The sequence below is a fragment of the Cyrtonyx montezumae genome, unplaced genomic scaffold, assembly GCF_038088225.1.
Source record: "Cyrtonyx montezumae isolate F1298 unplaced genomic scaffold, pur_monq_1.0 scaffold_8, whole genome shotgun sequence".
Classification (NCBI taxonomy): domain Eukaryota; kingdom Metazoa; phylum Chordata; class Aves; order Galliformes; family Odontophoridae; genus Cyrtonyx; species Cyrtonyx montezumae.
In genome coordinates, this window is record NW_027072089.1 from 49,307,796 (window position 1) to 49,326,219 (window position 18,424).

General features: G+C 41.6%; 1 protein-coding gene across 1 annotated transcript in view; it reads left to right on the forward strand.

Moving 5' to 3' along the window:
* Window positions 1–5,919: 5,919 nt before the first annotated feature.
* The window catches only part of GNAL (G protein subunit alpha L), a 178,100-nt gene continuing 165,595 nt past the window's right edge, over window positions 5,920–18,424 (forward strand). Inside the window, exon 1 of the mRNA XM_065753561.1 lies at window positions 5,920–6,400. Within this exon, the coding sequence (XP_065609633.1) occupies window positions 5,920–6,400 (481 nt within the window). The remainder of the gene's footprint in view (window positions 6,401–18,424) is intronic.

Here is an 18,424-nt window from a genome sequence, read left to right on the forward strand (position 1 = left end):
GAATTGAGTTTTATTCTCTAGCTTACACTGCTTTCCCCTCTTTTTCTTAGCCTCCCAAATGATATTTTAACTATGATCCCCATAAGTCCCTTCCAAACAAGACTTTTTCTCTGATGTTACTATTCAGTGTATTGTTTAAGTTGAATCTGAGTTGAAATGGAAATACTAATTTGTTTAGTATTAAACAAAAAGTTAAATTTGCACAATCATGTCCCTTGGTTCATCAGCTCACTTCAGTTTTATTTTCTCTTACCTTGTTTTAGTTTTTGCATTAAAACAGTAATCTGAAAACATTTTCTAAAATAAAGGAATGTTTCCAATTGTTCTGAAGTTTCCAGAATTTCATGTAACTGAGACTTCTTTTATGGCTCTGCGGGCTGCAGAGTCCCTAAAACAAAGAGCTTAGTCTGGAGAAGCTGTTTGTGCAAAGTTGAAGACTGCATCATTATGAATATTTATACGGGAATGAATTGAGGTTGCACAGATAAAGGACGATTTCCTGACTTAAAAGAAGGGTGGTACATGATAGATACATGCATTATTCACACACAAAACAGGATCAGAGTCTTTTAATAGAAGTGTTCACAAAGCCACATCTGCCTGCATCAGCTCTGGAACAAGGAGGACTGTTTCTTGTCATAGCAGAAATCTGCAATGGCTTTCCGCTCTGTGTTTGAGGTTGTGCAAGTTATAGTTTTTAAAGTGTTACAATCTGGTCAGATTTAATCAGATTTTCTCAGAGCAAAACCCGTATTACCAAAAAATATTACAATCTTCTGACTCCAATAGTGGTTCAGCAGACTTCTAAGAAATCCTTACGAAGATATTTAAAAGAGATGACTGGAACCCTGCTAAGTTTATTATTCAAATTCCATTCAGGGCGGCAAGAAACTAAAGATTACAGAGAAATCAACAGTTTATGCCTCTAATATTGTGTGTTATATGATTTTTTGTATATGCTAAACATACAAAAACTCCAGTTTGCTTTGCCTTGCTTCTACCCTTTCCTGTTTTACACAGTACCACATACAAAATAACCTTATCCCACAATTTACATTTTAAATCTCTTTCTGTTTTCTTACTTCGTTTGCTCAGAACCCAGTTTTCATGCAAGCTGACCTACTTTATCTTATTTTGGTACTTGCAGTAAATTCCCTTAAGCTTGTCTATGCTAACATCATTTAAAATGTCTTCTGTACATTGGTAATCAGTTCTCTTAAAGCAAAAAGCACTATCAGGACTGCTGCAAGAAAGACAAGCTATTAATCCCCCTGAAAGTCAACAGTATGTTTGTACACTGTCACAGTAATTTTTACATCAAACTCTTGGAGAAAATGGCTGAGGTATGCTGGAAGTGAAAGAAAAAATAATAATAATAAAAATAAAACCAAACCAAAATTCATGTCCAGACAAATTTCAGCAAGTGGAATTCAGCGCAAATACCATTTTGTACTGTTTGAGTAGAGAAAGTTGGGATATATTAATGGGACTTAGAAGATAATTTTAACACCGGTGGCAGTAACCACCTCATTTTTTAATAAACCTAAATCCTTTACTACTTTATCACTCATAACAAACAAAAGTCATTCTCTAGGAGCTGGCAAGAAGCTCTACTAAAGAAGTGGTAAATTGTTTTACTGCTATTGTGCTCAGATGTGATAAGCCAGATCCTGCTGAGAGAGAATTTGACAGAAATTAGATTTGGATAACTGTTGCTCTACAATTATCACATTTGCAACTGAATTCCCACCACAATTTTTACGTTGCTCCCACTTTGCAAACCCTCAAGCAACCAGTAAAAATGGCAAGTAAAGTTTATGGTGATGGTTGGAGTTATTATGTGAAAATAGAGGCATTATATTTGTGTCTGTGGCGTTACAGAAACTACAAGGGCTGACTGTAGTCCAGAAGGATTTACCTTTCTCCTTTTGATTTACTGGTGAAAAAAACCATAACCTTTCAAGAGGAAGTTTAAAATAATTTACAGTATCTGTGCAGCCAAGACTTCCATAGGTCTAGTGAGCATTAGGTGACTGCATTGGCTTGCAGTTAAAACGGGCTCCCCAAATTTTAAATAGTATTTTAAATATTACTGTTAAGGTAAACAGTGTATCTATTTTTTCCTTCCGGAAAACAGCTCTGGAGATAACACTGGAAAGCAGCAATATAGAATGGAGAGGTTACAAATCCCCCAGACTGCTGTAAATAGTTTGGAGAGGAAGCACAGCCAGCACATTCCTAACATAATGCAAAAATGACTTTATTCACACTTCTGCATAATTTTTCAGGTCATGAGGAAGGGCACTACTCTGCAGGACTAGACTACCTCTCTAGGTAAAGGGAAACATACTGTTTTCTTCTGGTCTTCTGTCCTGGGACCACCTGAGATTTTTAAGGAAGTCAGGAGAATCATCTAATCTCTGTACTCCTCACATACAGAAGGTCTATTGGTGTAGCTGTGCTTACTGACAGGATTCAGGTCAGCAACACTACACAGAGATTTCAGCCACCAGGAGCAAAGCCTGTATCGAAAAACTGTTTTATTCTTCCATATAATAGCAGGGCAGTACAGGCACACTACATCTCAAAGAGAAAACCAAGGGAAAAGATAAGTACTAAACTATATCATACTGCTTGTTATCATACACCATAATAAGAACAATAAAAATATTGAGATCACAAGAACCAAGCAGGTTTTTTTGATGAGTGCCTATCAAATAACATAGAGATGTTTAGCATCTAATGAAAGCTGGAACATCCTAGATCCTTTCTCCACAAAGAAAATTAACCTCAATAGGAATTAATACAATTACTTTCTTTTTGGTCAAAGTTTTTGTTTCTTTGTTTTGTTTTGTTTTTCTTCTATCACATAACTTTCCTTTTTAGTAAACCTAAAACTATGCAACATTTTCACTATTCATCATTGAGGTCCAGAGAAGTATTGAGAAAAAAATGTTCAAATAATTTAGAAGGAATATTTCAGTACAGATTCTGAATTTACAGTCTCTGAATTCACAGCACTATTTTAATCAAAATATAGAAAAACAACACTGCAAAGCGGTATTGAAAACTCCCTAACTACTACAGAGACCAACTAGAGCAACAAAAAGAAGATGAAAGAACCTCCAGTCCTGGGAAAGCTTCTCCTGGACTTTTAAGTTTCTTCTCTTATCAAACTTCTTATAAATATCCATTTAACTGGGGTCTCTTCAATTCCCACACAGTTAAATTTTCAAGGCAACTGCAGTTACTACATTTGTTTAAGTTAGATCACATGCTTTCATCCCTTGGTTAAAATTTGGAACACCATCTAAATGTTGAAAATCCGATTTCCTCCATATTGAAGAAACAATGTTAAAACAAATTTGTTATAAAAACATAAAATAGAATACAAATTTATATTCCTAGTAAATGTTCAAGTAATATAAATAAAATCACTCCTTTTTAAGAAAGGGTAAGGAAAATTTTCGTAAGAATAATATTTAAATATTTACTTACCAAAACTGTTTTACTCCTGGAAGTAGGGCCATCTGGTGGGCATACCTCGTTGCTGCATAAAATTGGATAGTCGCCTGCAATTGCTTAATTCTTAGGTAGAACGGTGCATTGTGAGCAACGAGAAAAAAACTGAAGTTTTTTTGCTTTCCGTTCAGACTGAGACACACATATGTGTATATGTGCATATTCACTAATTTCAATTAACATCATCATGATAGGTAATTAGCATTATAGAAAAATTAAGTCACTTGTTTGGCTTTGCTTTAGATGCCCCACTTCAGAAAACATTGAACGTTATTCCACAAAAGGCTCTCCAAAGAGCCTTCAGATGAGGAAACTGCATGATAGTGACTTTCTCACTCTAAATACTTGACAATCCCAGTCCACAGTAATCCAGAAGTAGTGATGATAACAATTTATTTGTCCAAAAAGATAACAACAGCTAGAAGCCAGGCTTATTGGAGTACTCTGCTTAATTCTGAGCTCCTCAGTTCAAAAGGACAGCGAACTTCTAGATAGGATCCAGCGGAGTGCCATGAAATGACTATGGACCTGAAGCATCTCCTTTATGAGGAAAGGCTGAGAAACGTGGGACTGCTCAGAGAAAAACCAAAATCTTTCATTCACAGCCTAAGAGATGGCTTGCTCGTGTGGTCTATAAAAATGCCAGAGGCGTTTCAGACCTGACACAATAGTGTAGCAGCAGTGGAGAAATAACCCCTGATGTTAGGCAACCAGTTATATATTTCGCAATCAAGATGCAACTAGGATATTAAATAGCTGAGTGTTAAAACTTACAGTGGAAGTAACAGCTATGGGAACCTTGTGGTAGAGCTAAACTGAAAGATAAGAGCTTTAGATTAGATGTTAGGAAGAAATTCGCCACTCACAGGGAGGTGAGGCGCTGGCTCAGCTGCCCAGAGAAGCTGTGGGTGCTCCATCCCTGGAGGCATTGAAGGTCAGGCTGGATGGGGCCCTGGGCAGCTGAGCTGCTGTGTGGCAGCCCTGCCCATGGCATGGGGTGGGACTGGGTGGGCTTTGAGGTCCCTTCCAACCCAAGCCATCCTGTGGTTCTACAGTTCTGGATTTTAAGGCATCTATCTGTGCAAACAGCTGGTCAGCATTTTAAAGGGCATACAAAAACAGCCTTCTGGATCCTGCTGGATGGATCCTGCTGCCATTTTCACTGGCAAAATTTTCTTTGTGTGGATCAAGTTGACACTTTCAGCTAAACAGCATGTATTTATTTTATATTAATGTAGGGTGGTTTGGGTTTTCTGGGGGGCGAATGTTAACGTGCAACACAAAGCTTGCTCAATGCGTGTTTTAGAGGACATTCATTAGGTTGTTTGACAGGGGCAAAGTTGTCAGGAATGGAATTCTGTTTTCCATATCCAGGTACTAAAAACTGTGGCCAATTTGCTCTCGTTCAGTCACTGTAAACAAGCCCGGAAGTTTCTTTTTCCCACAGCACTCTGTATGTCTGGTGTCTGAAGTCGATCACTGGGCAAAACGAGGAGCCCAAACCATGGCCTAGTGTGACAGGGGTAGCACAGCTGCTGTGGACAGGGCAATCAGAATCTGTCCGAGACTTGTCGCCACGAGGGCTGCCACTGCCTTTACCCGGACTGGCATCATAGCACAGCCTTCCCTCCGTGCCTGTGGAGTACTACCGCTGAGCACTTCCCAGTATTGCCTATTATTTCCCCGAGACACCACATCCAAACTCTTCCTCCCACGGCACCGTTAGTCAGCGCGCGGGTGGCAGGGCCAGGCGTGTGCGCGTAGGATGGTGTGTACACGGGCTGAGAATTGTGTTTTAACTGCGGGCACTCCGGTGCGGGCCCTGGGCCGGGCGGGAGCCGGGGGCAGGCTGGTCGTCACGGGCTCAAGCCTCTCCCGCCCTCAGGACACAGCCCCGGGCAGGTCCCGAAGGGGCTCGGGAATGTCGCCGGCGGGAAGCGGCGGTGCGGCCCGGGATGGGGGCAGCGGCCTGCGGGAGCCGACGGCCACCTCGCTGCCTACCCCCCTGCCTGCCTGCGCAAGGGGCGAGCGCTTCCCAGCCCGCGCTGCGTGTGCCAGCGTGAGTGTGTAAGCGTGTCGGCGTTGAGTGTGCGCGGGCGGGGTGCCCCCGCCCCTCCCCGCCGGCGCCCGGCGCTGCGCGGTGGGCTGGCGCTGGGGTATTTACGGTAAGGTGGACGCGGCGGTGGCAGCTCGGCGTCAGGTGATCGGCGCGGAGGAGCCGCCCGGGGAGGAAAATGCAAGATGGCCCAGCGGGGCCGTGAGGGGCTCCGCGGCGCCCCCTCCCCGCCCGCCCGCGCCCCCCGTCGCCGCCGCCGCCCCGGCGCGTAGGGCCGGCGGGAAGCGCCCAGGCTATAGCCCCGCCGCACCGCAGCCCGTCCCCGGCAGGGGCACCGAGCCATGGGGCTCTGCTACAGCCTGCGCCCGCGGCTCTTCGGCGACGCCGGCGGCGGCGGCTCCATCTCGTCCAGCGCCGGCGCCGCCTCGGAGCCCGAGCAGCCGGCCGAGCCGCACGCCGCCCCGCAGCCGCAGCCGCTTGGCGAGGGCGCGTTGCTCCGGCCCGGCGGTAAGCCCGGCGGTAAGCCCGGCGGCGGCGAAGCGGACGGGCCGCCGCTGCTGCTACAGAACGGCGGCGGCAACGGGGCGGCCCCCGAGCGGCCGTCGCTGCCCAAGGCCGGCGGCCCCGGAGGGGGGAAGGCGGCGCGGCAGCAGCAGCAGCAGACGCAGCACCCGCCGCCGGCCCTGCAGAGACCCTGGGAGAAGCTGCGCCTGGAGGAGCGGGAGGCGGAGAAGGAGGCGAGGAAAGTCAGCAAGAGCATCGACCGGGCGCTCAAGGAACAGAAGCGGGAATACAAGCAGACGCACCGCCTGCTGCTGCTGGGTACGTGCGGGGCTGGCGGGCAGGTGTCCGGCGGGGCTGCCGCCGCCGCCCCCCTTTGTTTCCCCGCGCCCCTCCGGCCCTGCCCCGGGCGGTCTCCACCCCCTGTCGCCCTTCTCCTCCTCCTCCTCCTCCCCCCTCCTCCCCCGCCGGGCTGCGGTCCTGCCGGGGCGGGCGGCTCCTCCCCGGCAGCCGGGCGGGAGGGTGAGGGGAGGAAAAAGGGGAAAAAAATGGCCGTGGTGGGACGTGAGCCTGAGGGTGGGCCTCCCCGGCTGCGGGTGGGGAATGGGGGGTGGAGGGTGCAGCCTCCTTCGTGAGAAGGAGCGATGTGAGGGCTCCAGGCGACGCGGGCAGGTCTGTTGCTCGCACGTCTTTCGCCACCCGGTGCCGGCCCTCGATCCCTGACGCCGGCTTTGGTCCCCGCTATTCGTCTCCGAGGTGCTACGTGCGGTCTGCTGCCGCGCTGCTCTTTCTAAGCATTAGTTAATGGCCCTCTCCGGAGGCTTTGTACCAGCTGATACATTTACGGTACGAAAACCACAGGGGTATCTCGTACAAGCATCTCATTTCCTGCAGGAAACAGAACAGTCATACTGCAGGGCTTTTTAAGGGCTGAGCGGAGGGCTCGTTTGGCCTCTTAACCGTGGCCATAAATTGCTAATTTCTAGTGGCGTGGAAATATTGATGCCGTCCTGCGTTGGCCTGTCTTCACAAAGTTCTGCGGCGTGGAGTTTTGGGCGTTGTCAGTGCGTATTTCCAGATGCTGGGTACCTTATGTCTTTATAAAGCTGTTTCCATGCTGTTGGATTCCTTCGGTTCCATTGGTGGGTGAGGGGAGGAGAAAATACAAAATATGGCAGCAAGCGAAAGGTGTGAGCAATGGCTGCTGCCAGGACTGTAGTGCTCCAGTTCTAAAAACAAATCCTTGGCTCTATTATTATCCCCAAAGTGCCAGCCCGAAGGATACCAGTGCAGCTTGTAAAGGGGAAGAGGAAGGAGACGTAATTCCTGCTCTGTGGCATTAATAATTTTCTTGGTAAAAGCCCTCTTCCTGATGTTTGAACTGGTCTGGTATTTATTTTTGAATACCATATTCCATTTAAACTAGTGTATCTTTAGAGATTACCCTTTCCATGATCTCGGAAAGTGTACTGTTGCCAGTGTGGCTACAAGAAAGCAAATGCTGGTAGCCATCCTCCAGAGAGCAGTGGAACAAACAGATCCTACCACATAGATGCTGCTGTAGTCCACAGCATGGGTGGTTGTCATAGTGAACCAGAGCAGACAACACCTGTTCAGAAACAGTGCAATTTAGCAAATACACCTTCTCCAACCTGGCAACCTGAAAGTAACTTGGTGCTAATCAGACTCTGCATTGAATTCTGTATTAAATTGTGTCATAACCATAGGATGATCTCCAATCTCTATGTCACAGAGAGGAAATGCTGGATTATTGTTTCATCCTTGACAGATGAGGGCCTGACAGAAATGTCTGGTTTGGGTGTCGGGAGAGCTGCAGGTGCTTTGTGTATCTGTTTGCACAGAAATGGAAACTGCTCTAGATAAGAGGAAGATGTTTAGGATAGTGAAAGTTCTATTTCTCAGAGAAGCTGAGAAGATTGCACTGTAGAAGGTAATCGTTTTCAATTTTACACTTGGAGAAGCCTTAGGATGTACACAAAGGTCCTTTAGAGAAAATGATATTATCAGCTTGATGTTTCTACCATTTCTGGTGGTAGATGACTTGATCCCTATCCTCAGGATCTTCCTGGTGGCTTGAACCTAGGGACATACCTCTGCTACAAGGAGGAGGAATATCTTTGAGATTCAATGTGAAAGAAATGCCTAGTAGAGGGGAATGGTGAGTGCAGTGATGGCAGAGCACCAGCACAGGATAAACAAAGTTGAGCAGCAGGGTTGGTGTGGGTTTTGTTTGTTTCTTTTTTTAGGTAAAATCTTGTAAACAACAGTTCAATTTTGGTTTGTCTTGTTTGTCTTATATGTGATCTGGAGCAAATTTAGAGGATTCTTTAGAAATTCCAGAAAAAAATGTGTATATTTTAAGGAGCAGCTACTAAATCTCTAAAAGGTATGCAAGGGAAATGCACTGATAATCTCAAGGGTCTTTAAATAGATAGTATATCAGAAGGGAAGCCTCTTCTGTGAGTGTTTGAGAATGACCTTTCACTAAAAGCACGCCAGCTCTCCATTTGTTATGTCAGATGAAAACAGTCTGCTTTGCTGCATCCCTTATCAAAAGGTTCTGAATCTACTAAGGCTTTTTCCAGCATACACTGGTAAATGGTTCTCCAAGAACGCCCTGCTTGACACGGCATCACCCACACCCGATGTCTGGTGCTGCTTCACGTGATGCTCTGAGCTCCCCCCGCCACGTTCGGATGTGTTTTGTCATAAGCAGGGATCCTCGAGAGAGCTGTCTCCGTGCAGAAATGGCTATGCCTATGTCAGGTGGCTGCGCTGCTGCACCAGAGTAACAGCAGATGAGATTTTGGGGGGTGTATTTTTTCATGTGTTTGTTTTTCCTTTTCTGGAAGAAGATGAACTGACATAAAATGGAAGCTCGCTTTCCTCTACAATTGCCTGTTTCTGGTTTTGTGTCTTTAAAAAAGAGAAGACTGAAAACCTTGAATTGATTATTATGCATTGTATTATTTGCCTTTTATTTTCAGTGCCTTCTTTTTTTTGTAAGTGAAAATGCTCATCTGTGCAGTATTCCAGGGAAGATTTCTCTAGCCAGGAGATAAGGATTTTTCTTAAGCACGCATGCATATTGCACAGCCTTTCAGAGCATGGTCAGAGTGTCTATGCTTTCTTTTTTACCTTTTTTTTTTTTCTTTTTCTCCTTGGTTTCCATTTGGCTTTCTTTTTCCAGAGAACTACAAATACTCTCTTCTACAAGATTGTTGTTGCTAGTGATTTCCTGTGTAAACATTACAAATCACTTTATGGAACCAATTTTAAGTTCTTGTTTCCAATCTCATATTTTAAATTTTGGGAGAAAGTGGTATTTGAAAGGGAGATTGGCTTTAAGCATAGTGCTAGCCCTGGTAGTATAATTAAGGCTTATGTAATGATCAAGTAGGCCATAGATGGAAATCACTTTTTCCTGGATGGTTGTCCTCCAGCAACTTCTGGCTCTTGTTGTTGCCCCTTTCCCCAGAGTCTCTGTTGCTGCCCTGACTTGGGTGATTTTCTCAGACAGAACCCATTCTTTTGCACTTCCTAGCTAAACTGAAACTGCTGGGTGTAAAAGCTTTTCTGTTCAACAGAAACTGGAAGTAATGATAGAGATTGAAGAAAATGAGCATCTCAATTTTTCATTCATTTTCAAAAGCACTGTAGCATTAAGACTTGGTAGTGATGTTTAGGTGCTTTGTCACATTTATGTGCAAAAGTGCATGAAACATATGAAGATGCATATCCCCCTTTAACTCATGGAAATCAAACACAGAGTTGCCATGTCAAGCTTAAGAGGTTCCTAAGCAGCAGATTCCTGGAAACTCAGATGTATATAACAGTAACGTAGCAGCACAGTATTACTCTTGCTGATCAGACACCTTCCATTCACTGTTGACAGAATTAAACTGTGTTGTGGGAAGGATGTCTGCTCTGACTGTGGCTTTTAGACTTAAATTGCTTTTTAAGTCTAATGTATGAGCAAAACCCCAAGCACATAATCTCCAAAACATCTACTGGAATTAATAAATCTCTTGAATTAAAGCTATTTTTTAATAAATAAATAAAAACTTTTAACCTCAACTCATGTTTATTGATAAATACCAAATATTAGTTGAGCTTGGTGTGCCTAGATGCTTCTCTTGTGCTTGGTGTGTTTCTCTATTATTACCAGAGATCACTCTTATCCTGGTCTGTATCTGTGCTGTGCACTGCTGCTTTGCATCCTGTGTATGTCTGTCTTGTCCTTGCAAAAAAAAAAAAAAAAAAAAAAAAAAAAAGCTCATTGGTTTGTGTGGTTAGATTTAGGATCCTTACAGCCTGAGATAATGGGTATGTAATTGGCACGAACAGATATTTTCAGGACTTTGAGACAGTAGGCTGCAAGTAGTGACCAATGTAATAAAGCAAATGGACTTTATAATCCCTAATCTTTTGCATTGTTTGCATGCAAAGCCCCTTTTTGGTTGGGTTCCACGTTTTGTGGCTCTAGCTGCTGCATGAGAACAGCTCTGCTGCTGATACTGCCCAAGACTAACTTAAAGTGATTGTCAAGTGCTCAGCATTAGTGCTCTATATTCCACAAGCATTTATTGTGACATTGCATCTTTCCTAAGCAAATTGGGCTAACATATTTTGGCGCTTTGAGCTCCTGCTGTGGTTAGTAACTTCTAGGACTTGAGGGGATGGTCCCAAGTTGCACATGGGGGGATTACGTCTGGACTTCAGGAAGTACTACTTCTCCAAAAGAGTGGTCAGGAGCTGGAATGGGCAGCCCAGGGAGGTGGTGGAGTCACTGACCCTGGAGGTGTTCAAGGAATGTTTAGATGTGTTGAGGGGAGCACCTCTCTTAGCAAGAAAGGTTGAGGGAGCTGGGCTTGTTTCTCTTGGAGAAGAGAAGGCTCTGGGGAAACTTCACTGTGGCTTTCCAGTACTCGAGGAGAGCTTATAAACAGGAAGGAGACTGATTTTTTACATGGTCTAATAGTGATAGAACAAAAAGGAATGGCTTTAAACTAAAAGAGGAGAAAATCAGGTTCTTTACTCAGAGAGTCATGAAGCACTGGCTTCCTAGAGAAGCTGTATATTCTTCATCCTTGGCTGGGTCAGATGGAGCTCTGGGCACCATGATCTAGTGGGCAGTAATGCTTGGAAGTAGATGATCTTCAAAGTCCCTTCCAGCCTAAGTCTTTGTATGAAATTTTGACCAGTGCGTGAACTTGTTTTTCTTCTCTCCCATGCTTTTTTTTTCCCCTCACATGTGGAGGAAATAGTTTGAAACTTAGTTCCTGTTTTTATTCCTTTCCCTTGTCCAATCTCATACCCCCTACTTCTTATTTCTAAGTTAATTATTAAAATAACAGTTATATTGTTGGATTATTATTTGCATTTTAGCATTTATTTTCTTAGAGCCATGGCTTCTTTCAGCTTTGTTTTTGCACTAGTCCTTACTTAAGCTTTCAGAGTCTAACTAATTTCATTTATTTATTTATTTATTCTCAGTCCAACAGTCTTGTAGACAGAGCTGTGCAGGAGAACTGTGCCCTCCATCTGCTTACCAAATCTGATGTATTTAGTAGATGAGATGCGTTTTGCTTTCATTATATGATCTGAGAATGGTTCTTCTCCATAAACTGACACCTACTGGCAGAGGAACTTAATGGTGAAAGGAATGTTTTGAGGTCTCAGAGCTGATATTTGCCCCCAGCAGAAGGCATAGAAACTTATAAATCACCATTTTGCTTTGGGGAAACTCTTAACTTGTACCTTTTAGTATTTCCCTGAATTCTGTGTACTTAGAACAAATATATATTTTTTTTAATGTCTAGCAATACTCTTTTCTTAAAGTAGGCACTTGATGGACTGTACAAAATGGAGCCCAGAACAGATATTATTCAGCCAGCTGAGTAGGACCATGGTGTAAAAGAAATCTAAAGCTGCCTCTCCTCTGAAGACCTATTTTTAGAGATGGAAAATGGATACCCATAGTTATTATTTACAGTGTTTTTATTAAAAATTATCTTTCACAAATGGTTGAAATAATTTTGCTGTTGTTAAGATTTATGGCCTTGGGTGTCTCTTCAACTCTGTGAAGTACTGGATCTGCTGCAGTAATCACCATGTCTTCAATTTTATGGGGAGCAGCTTTGTCTTGCCGTTCTGTTACTTATAACTGTCTGACACAACTGGTTTTAAATACTTTGTGTGTTTTCTTTTGTTGATTTATTGTATTACTAGTCATAAATCTGGGAGTTTAGTTTTTAATGCCCAGGCATGCAAGGTCTGGAAAAAATGCAGCCTCATAGCTGACCTGCACACATCATGTTTGGACCTCTTTCAAAAGCAGATGAGCATGCTAAGGATACTGCCAGTGGTGCTCACTGTTAGCCCTTTTGCGCTGTATGGGCTATACATCAACCTTCTGTCTCACACTGTTTGTCTGCACACAAATATGGAACAAAAGTTTAAGGACTTAAGTCCTCACGGGATAAGCTGTATGAGAAGGAAGAGTGTGCTGTTTGAGGCTAGAATAAATAAAAACTGTTAGGAAAAGATTTATTTTTTGTATTCACATGCAGAAGATGCAAAACTCCAAATAAAACCCTGTCACTTATTGTTTATAACGTAAGGAATAACATCAGTCAGCTGCAATGGAAGATCTTAACTGATAGATATCTTCAAAGGCAAACTTTAATTACTTCCTCATGGTGTTCTCCATTTGTTTGTTTTTAAAGTTTAAATTTAAAGAATTGTAGATTGCACTTATGCTTAAAGTAATGTTAAATTTCAAGAATAATGAATTCATCTTACTGAAATACCGTTATTGTAGTAAGTCAAATCCAAGTCATATTTTAAATTCTGGATTGTTATCTTGGACTTTATTTTAGCCAAGGACTTTTGTCGTGTGGGAAAAACGTGCATTTTCAAATTTATAAAACTATTTAAGAGCAGAAAGCAGGTGCTGGATTGTTTGGGTTTTTGTTGTTTAGTTAGTAGTTTAGGTTTGTATGTTTGTTTAGTTAGTAGTTTTTTTTAATATTTAAAATAACTAGAAATGAGAAGTTGTTCACTTTCACTAAATAGGCAATAGCATTTTGACTGTTTCTTCAAGGAGACTGCATTCCTATAAAGAGCAACGTGGAAGTTCTTCTCAGCCATCAATCCCAGCTAATGGTCTAGTTGGTCTTCAGAAACTGCAGCAAACGAAGACCTTCCCTCTGTGATTTGGCTAGTACATACAATGGTGTTACAAAGCAAGATGGAAAATATCTGTAATAACAGTCTGACAATACATTGAGTCTCCATCCTCTGCTGATATTGCTTTTCCAGCCCCTCTTCTTTACTTATTTGAGAAATGCATACTTTTTGATACATGTAATGTAACCTGTATTTAATTTCTGTCATGTGAATTAAAATGGGTAGAAACAGTTTTATTTTTCCTCTGTGAAGAACAAAGAGTAGGTTATCCTGCCAAAAGAGTGGGTGATCGTGGATCTGTATTCCTCTGTGCAAGTATAATTTGTATTAAGTAACTTAATCTTCTGTTGAAAACTGTGATGAATGTTGCTGGAGGCATTACTGACTCTGTTATGCTACAGTTTTCTTAATTATAGAGAATTAGTCATTCTGGATCTTAAAGCAAATGCAGAGTGCATTGCACACAGTGCCTTCCTAATAGAGATCACCTTTATTTTCTTGAGTGCCTCATGTGGAGGACTAAGCTTAAGCAGAAACGAGCTTTTTTTTTTTTTTTTTCCTTGAGTGACAGTGCCCATTCTTATTTCACATGCTTGAATTTATTTCACATTGATTTAGGAATAATTCCCTATTCCAGACAATAGTTCTTCATGTACAAATAGAAACATGCTGTGCCTGTGTGTGCGCACCCATGCACAATTACTTCTTGTAAAGCATGGTAGATGACCATCAGGAGTCTGGGTGAGTAAAGCAGCCTTCAGGAGAGTATGGTTGGATTTTATCCTGAGATATGTTGTAGGGGTTTAAAGAATAAAGCAAGTCCAATAGACTCTGTAACAAGATTGGCTGTGGTTTTCTTGTTGGAATTGTTTTGTTTCTTTTTTTCTTTTTTGACTCACTGAACATTTGAATTACAAAACAGGCTTACATTGCTGTCTTCATCCTGTCCTGAGCTTGTTGTACTTGTCTCTTCTGGAGTGATCAAGACACAGACAAAATACTGAGGACTTCCAATACTTGCCAGTCTTTGCAAAGACAAACTTCACATTATACAAACTAAATTTCTTGGTTTAGTGCAGGATGGTAGAACTCTTGAAAAAAAACCTGATGAAATAGTTGCTTCATAATCTGCAAAGATGTGGTTAAGATGTGGTGATGAAATATCTATTTTCCTTTCTAAACGATAAGACTGTAGAAGATGCACACTTGTCTTGTAGCATGCCTGTTTTCCCCCGATCATTTCATCTCCTAATATTAAGATGTGAATAAAGAAAAAATCCTTCAAGTGTACAAAACTGTCTTTTCTGCTTCAGCTGCACTTAGGAACTTTGTAGTGTAGTACAAGTGTACTACTGTTCTGTGTGGTGCTATGTAACTGTCATGTATAAACAGCAGGAGGATGGTGTCAAGGATCAGATATGTGAGGTGACTTTCAGATCCCATTTTATGTTGGATATACTGACTCGGATCTATAATTGATATCCTATTGTATGTTGGATCTACTTGGATCTATAATTGCCTACTGCAGAAAATCGTCTGTTCAAACTGTTTGGCTTTTATTCCTTTACAATATTTTGGTGAAAGAATGCATATGAGAATTGCTGGCCAATAACTTTTGCTTAGACAGAATAGTATGTCTTCCTTAGATTTAAAATTTCAAATGATAAATAGGAATCACAAATTATTTATAGAGTTCACTTTACATTTTTATTTTTGTAGAAAACAACCTTTCACAGAAATTCCGATCACTTTGGTTTTTTAGCAGAATAGAACTTAATGTGCGTATAGGCATAGGTTGTCTATGTATGAAGTTGTGTTTGGAGGAGAACAAAGGAGCTGTTGGCACTGGGAGGAAAAAGCCTGGATAAAAATCTTCATTTAAGTAATTGTCAGGCACTGTTCCCTTTAGTAAATACAATTCTTATGTGTAAGAATATTCTGGACAGCCTTATGCCTGTTGTGATTCTTCAGAGCTCTAAAGGTTCTGGTGTCACTTAACTGAAGATTTATCGCAAGCAGTAGAAGTGGGCTTGATTTTTTGTGCTTTCTGATTTCTTGCTGACTGGAAGCTGTACCAATCCTTCTGAAACATCTTTTAAGTTTCAGGGTGCACCTAGTGTGAGACTGTTGGTACAAATTCCATTGCTACTTCCTCAGTTTTTGTTAATGTACTTAATGTGACGTTTGGATCCATGAGTTAGTCCAGTAGGCATTTTCAACTCGATTATCATTTAAATAGTACAAGCAGTATGTTCTTATAATGGAAAACCATGGCAATATTTATGGATGTAACATACTTCTGTATTTAACTTGAGGCAAGGATGTTGACTTAGCAGAGAGGGGGGAAAAGGGTGAAAAATGCTTAGAATGGCTCACTGTGTGCAAAACTCCAGATGTGATGTCAACCGTGTCTTTGAAGGAAGGAGAACTGTTTCATGAATAGCTGAAAGAAGAAAAGTTTATTGATACTTGAAATAGCTCAAAATTTAAGGTAGAAGAGTACTCATTTGAAGGGTAATCTACTCCAAAAAATATTTGGTGATTGTCTTTCTAGAAAGGATTTAAAATGTCCATCTGCCACAGACTAAGAAATTCTTTTCAGCATCTGTGTTGTGAGTTAAAGCAATGTAATAAAAGGTCAGACAGCCGCTCAGGTGGCTGTAGTGCTGAAGGGTTTTGGTGGGGGGATTTGGGGATGGACTGTCTTTCATGCTGCTTCATGTTATGTATGGTACCACTCCTAGTGTTCTTGATCCAGCAGTTTCATGAAATGGACTGTGATGCTCTGAGTAATAATGAGTGGATGTTTCACACTCAGTGTGCTTATGCTTAGAGTGAGAGCGGTAGAATCATAGAAAGATTTGGGTTGGAATAGACCTTAAAGTTCAATTCCAACTCCTCTGCTGTGAGCAGTGTTACCAAGAATGAGTGTCAACATCTGGTTCTACTCAAGAGAAAGCATTTGCCTTAACACTGTGACTCTTCATCTTATTGTGCCTTGTTATCTGCACAATGGCACTGCCTGCAAAGGTTCTCCAGCACTGCAAAGGTCCTACTATGTGCAGTTTGGGTGCAGGGCAAAACAAATACACAGTCTTCTCAGCTCTTAACAGCATAACATAACTACATCCTACTATACTGACTGTCACTGAAATTTAACCTGACCTTCTCCTAATGATGACATTTTTTTGTCCAAGATGAAGATGGCTGAAAGAATATGAGAATCAGAGTTCTCTTCTGTGTTGTTTGTTTTTCTTTCTTTGACTTCTTACTTAAGGTAAATCTGAGGCTTGTTTGTAATACCTTGCTTTGTGTTTCTTCACAGGTCAAATGATTTTATTTAAGAATTTCTGTCATTTTTTTCGTGTGCATTCTGATACCCCTGGTGAAGGAGTAATTAAGCAGTTACTTGAACTGACTTTATGTGATGAATTAATCCGTCTTAATCTTGCGTGAGAAAAATTGAAGATATTACTGAATTTGCAGTAAATGTACAGCATTTCCTGAGTTCAGGTGTTTGACTTCTAGCTCAGCACTAAAGCTAGATTGATAAAGACTTCAGAATTGGTAGCTGCTTTGGCAACATGGGTTAAGCAACCCAACAATTGGAGGAGACTTAGGGAATTTATGAGTAAGTAGGCTTGAAAGTCTAGAAGTGACCAGTAAGGTTTTTCCATTGCACTAGCTGTGTAATCAACAAATGGTTTACTTCCTGGTAGTCTCCATGTCTCTAAATGAATAAGTTGCTTGAATTGTAATAAGAAAATTATTGGTTTGCTAATTTTCATATTAAGTGTTCAGTGGTATTGTTTGGGACATTTTTCCAGTCCTGAATAGGATACGTACTGCCCTAGAGACTAGGTTCTGCCTGGCTGGATTTCTTAGTACACTTCTTTTCTCTTGTTTGTTTATAAATGATCTTGTGTAATTTTTCCATTCCTTGAAAGAAAGCAGATGGAAAAAATATTCCTTAAAAGCTAATTGCGCACTTAACCTATTACTCTTGTCTGAACCCTCTCTGTTCTTTCAATGTCTATGAAGTGGACTGTGTCCACTTCTAATGGTTATTGTATTTATTTTCTAAAGGGAGCGTTATTACTATTTTCTGACAATACACAATCATTATATATCCAAGTCTTTCTGAAACTTGCCTGTATGAATCTGCCCCTGCTACTTCTGCAGATACAACTTTGTAATGGCTCATTAAAGGGTATTATTTGATAGTACCAAGCCTATTAGAGAGTTACTGTAGCCAACAGCACATCTCCTCCACACATTAATCTTTTCATGAGCTGATGTTATTCGTGGTGGTATATTTAATCACTGACTGTAATTTTACTAATGCCTGAAGGACATTTCTACCAGTACTACAACTGTTCAATTCACAGTATGTTCTTGTAATTCAGCTAATAGCTGATTCCTCATCCACTTAAAACGTGGTGTAACCTGGTGTTTTGCAGAATAAAGTCAGACACATGAGCTGCTTATTTGTAATAGCAGGTGCATTGAGATAAGCCTTTAACTCGACTAGGTTTATTATCAGTATCCCTCAAATATTTTTTATTTTCCATTAAGCAAGTAACTTGGTTTTGACTGATTTATTGGCTTTAAGTGGTAGATACCAGACCTGTGCTTGTTGGAATGTGATTTTTCTCAAAACTCTATATAATTGAAATAATTCTGTCATACCTGGAGAACTTTCTCTTCTGATGTCCCGAGGTTATTTCATAGAGTGTCAGTGGGCATGGCTGACATTCTTTATATTATCATTTGAAGACTTGCCAAGGCAAGCTTGGATCCTTTCTGCAGGGAATTCTTGTGTAAACAACAACAGAAATTGATAGACAGACAAAACTCACCTGATTAGATCAACTTCTGAAGCGAGGGGACAAGAATCTGTTTAAAGAATTGGTTGTGTCGACACACACAGTTACATTGCTGTTACTGCTTTAAGGTGAAGAACGCAACCTGATATTTCTGGGTTAATGTTTTCATTAAACAATGCAGCTGGTTATCCAAGACTTGTTCTAGCAGTGATCTGGTAGCTGGAAGAGCACAGTGCTATTATCATTTCCAGCAAAACAAACTGATTTTATTAACTTGAGGAGATATTTTGGAAACAGCTGTGTTTTG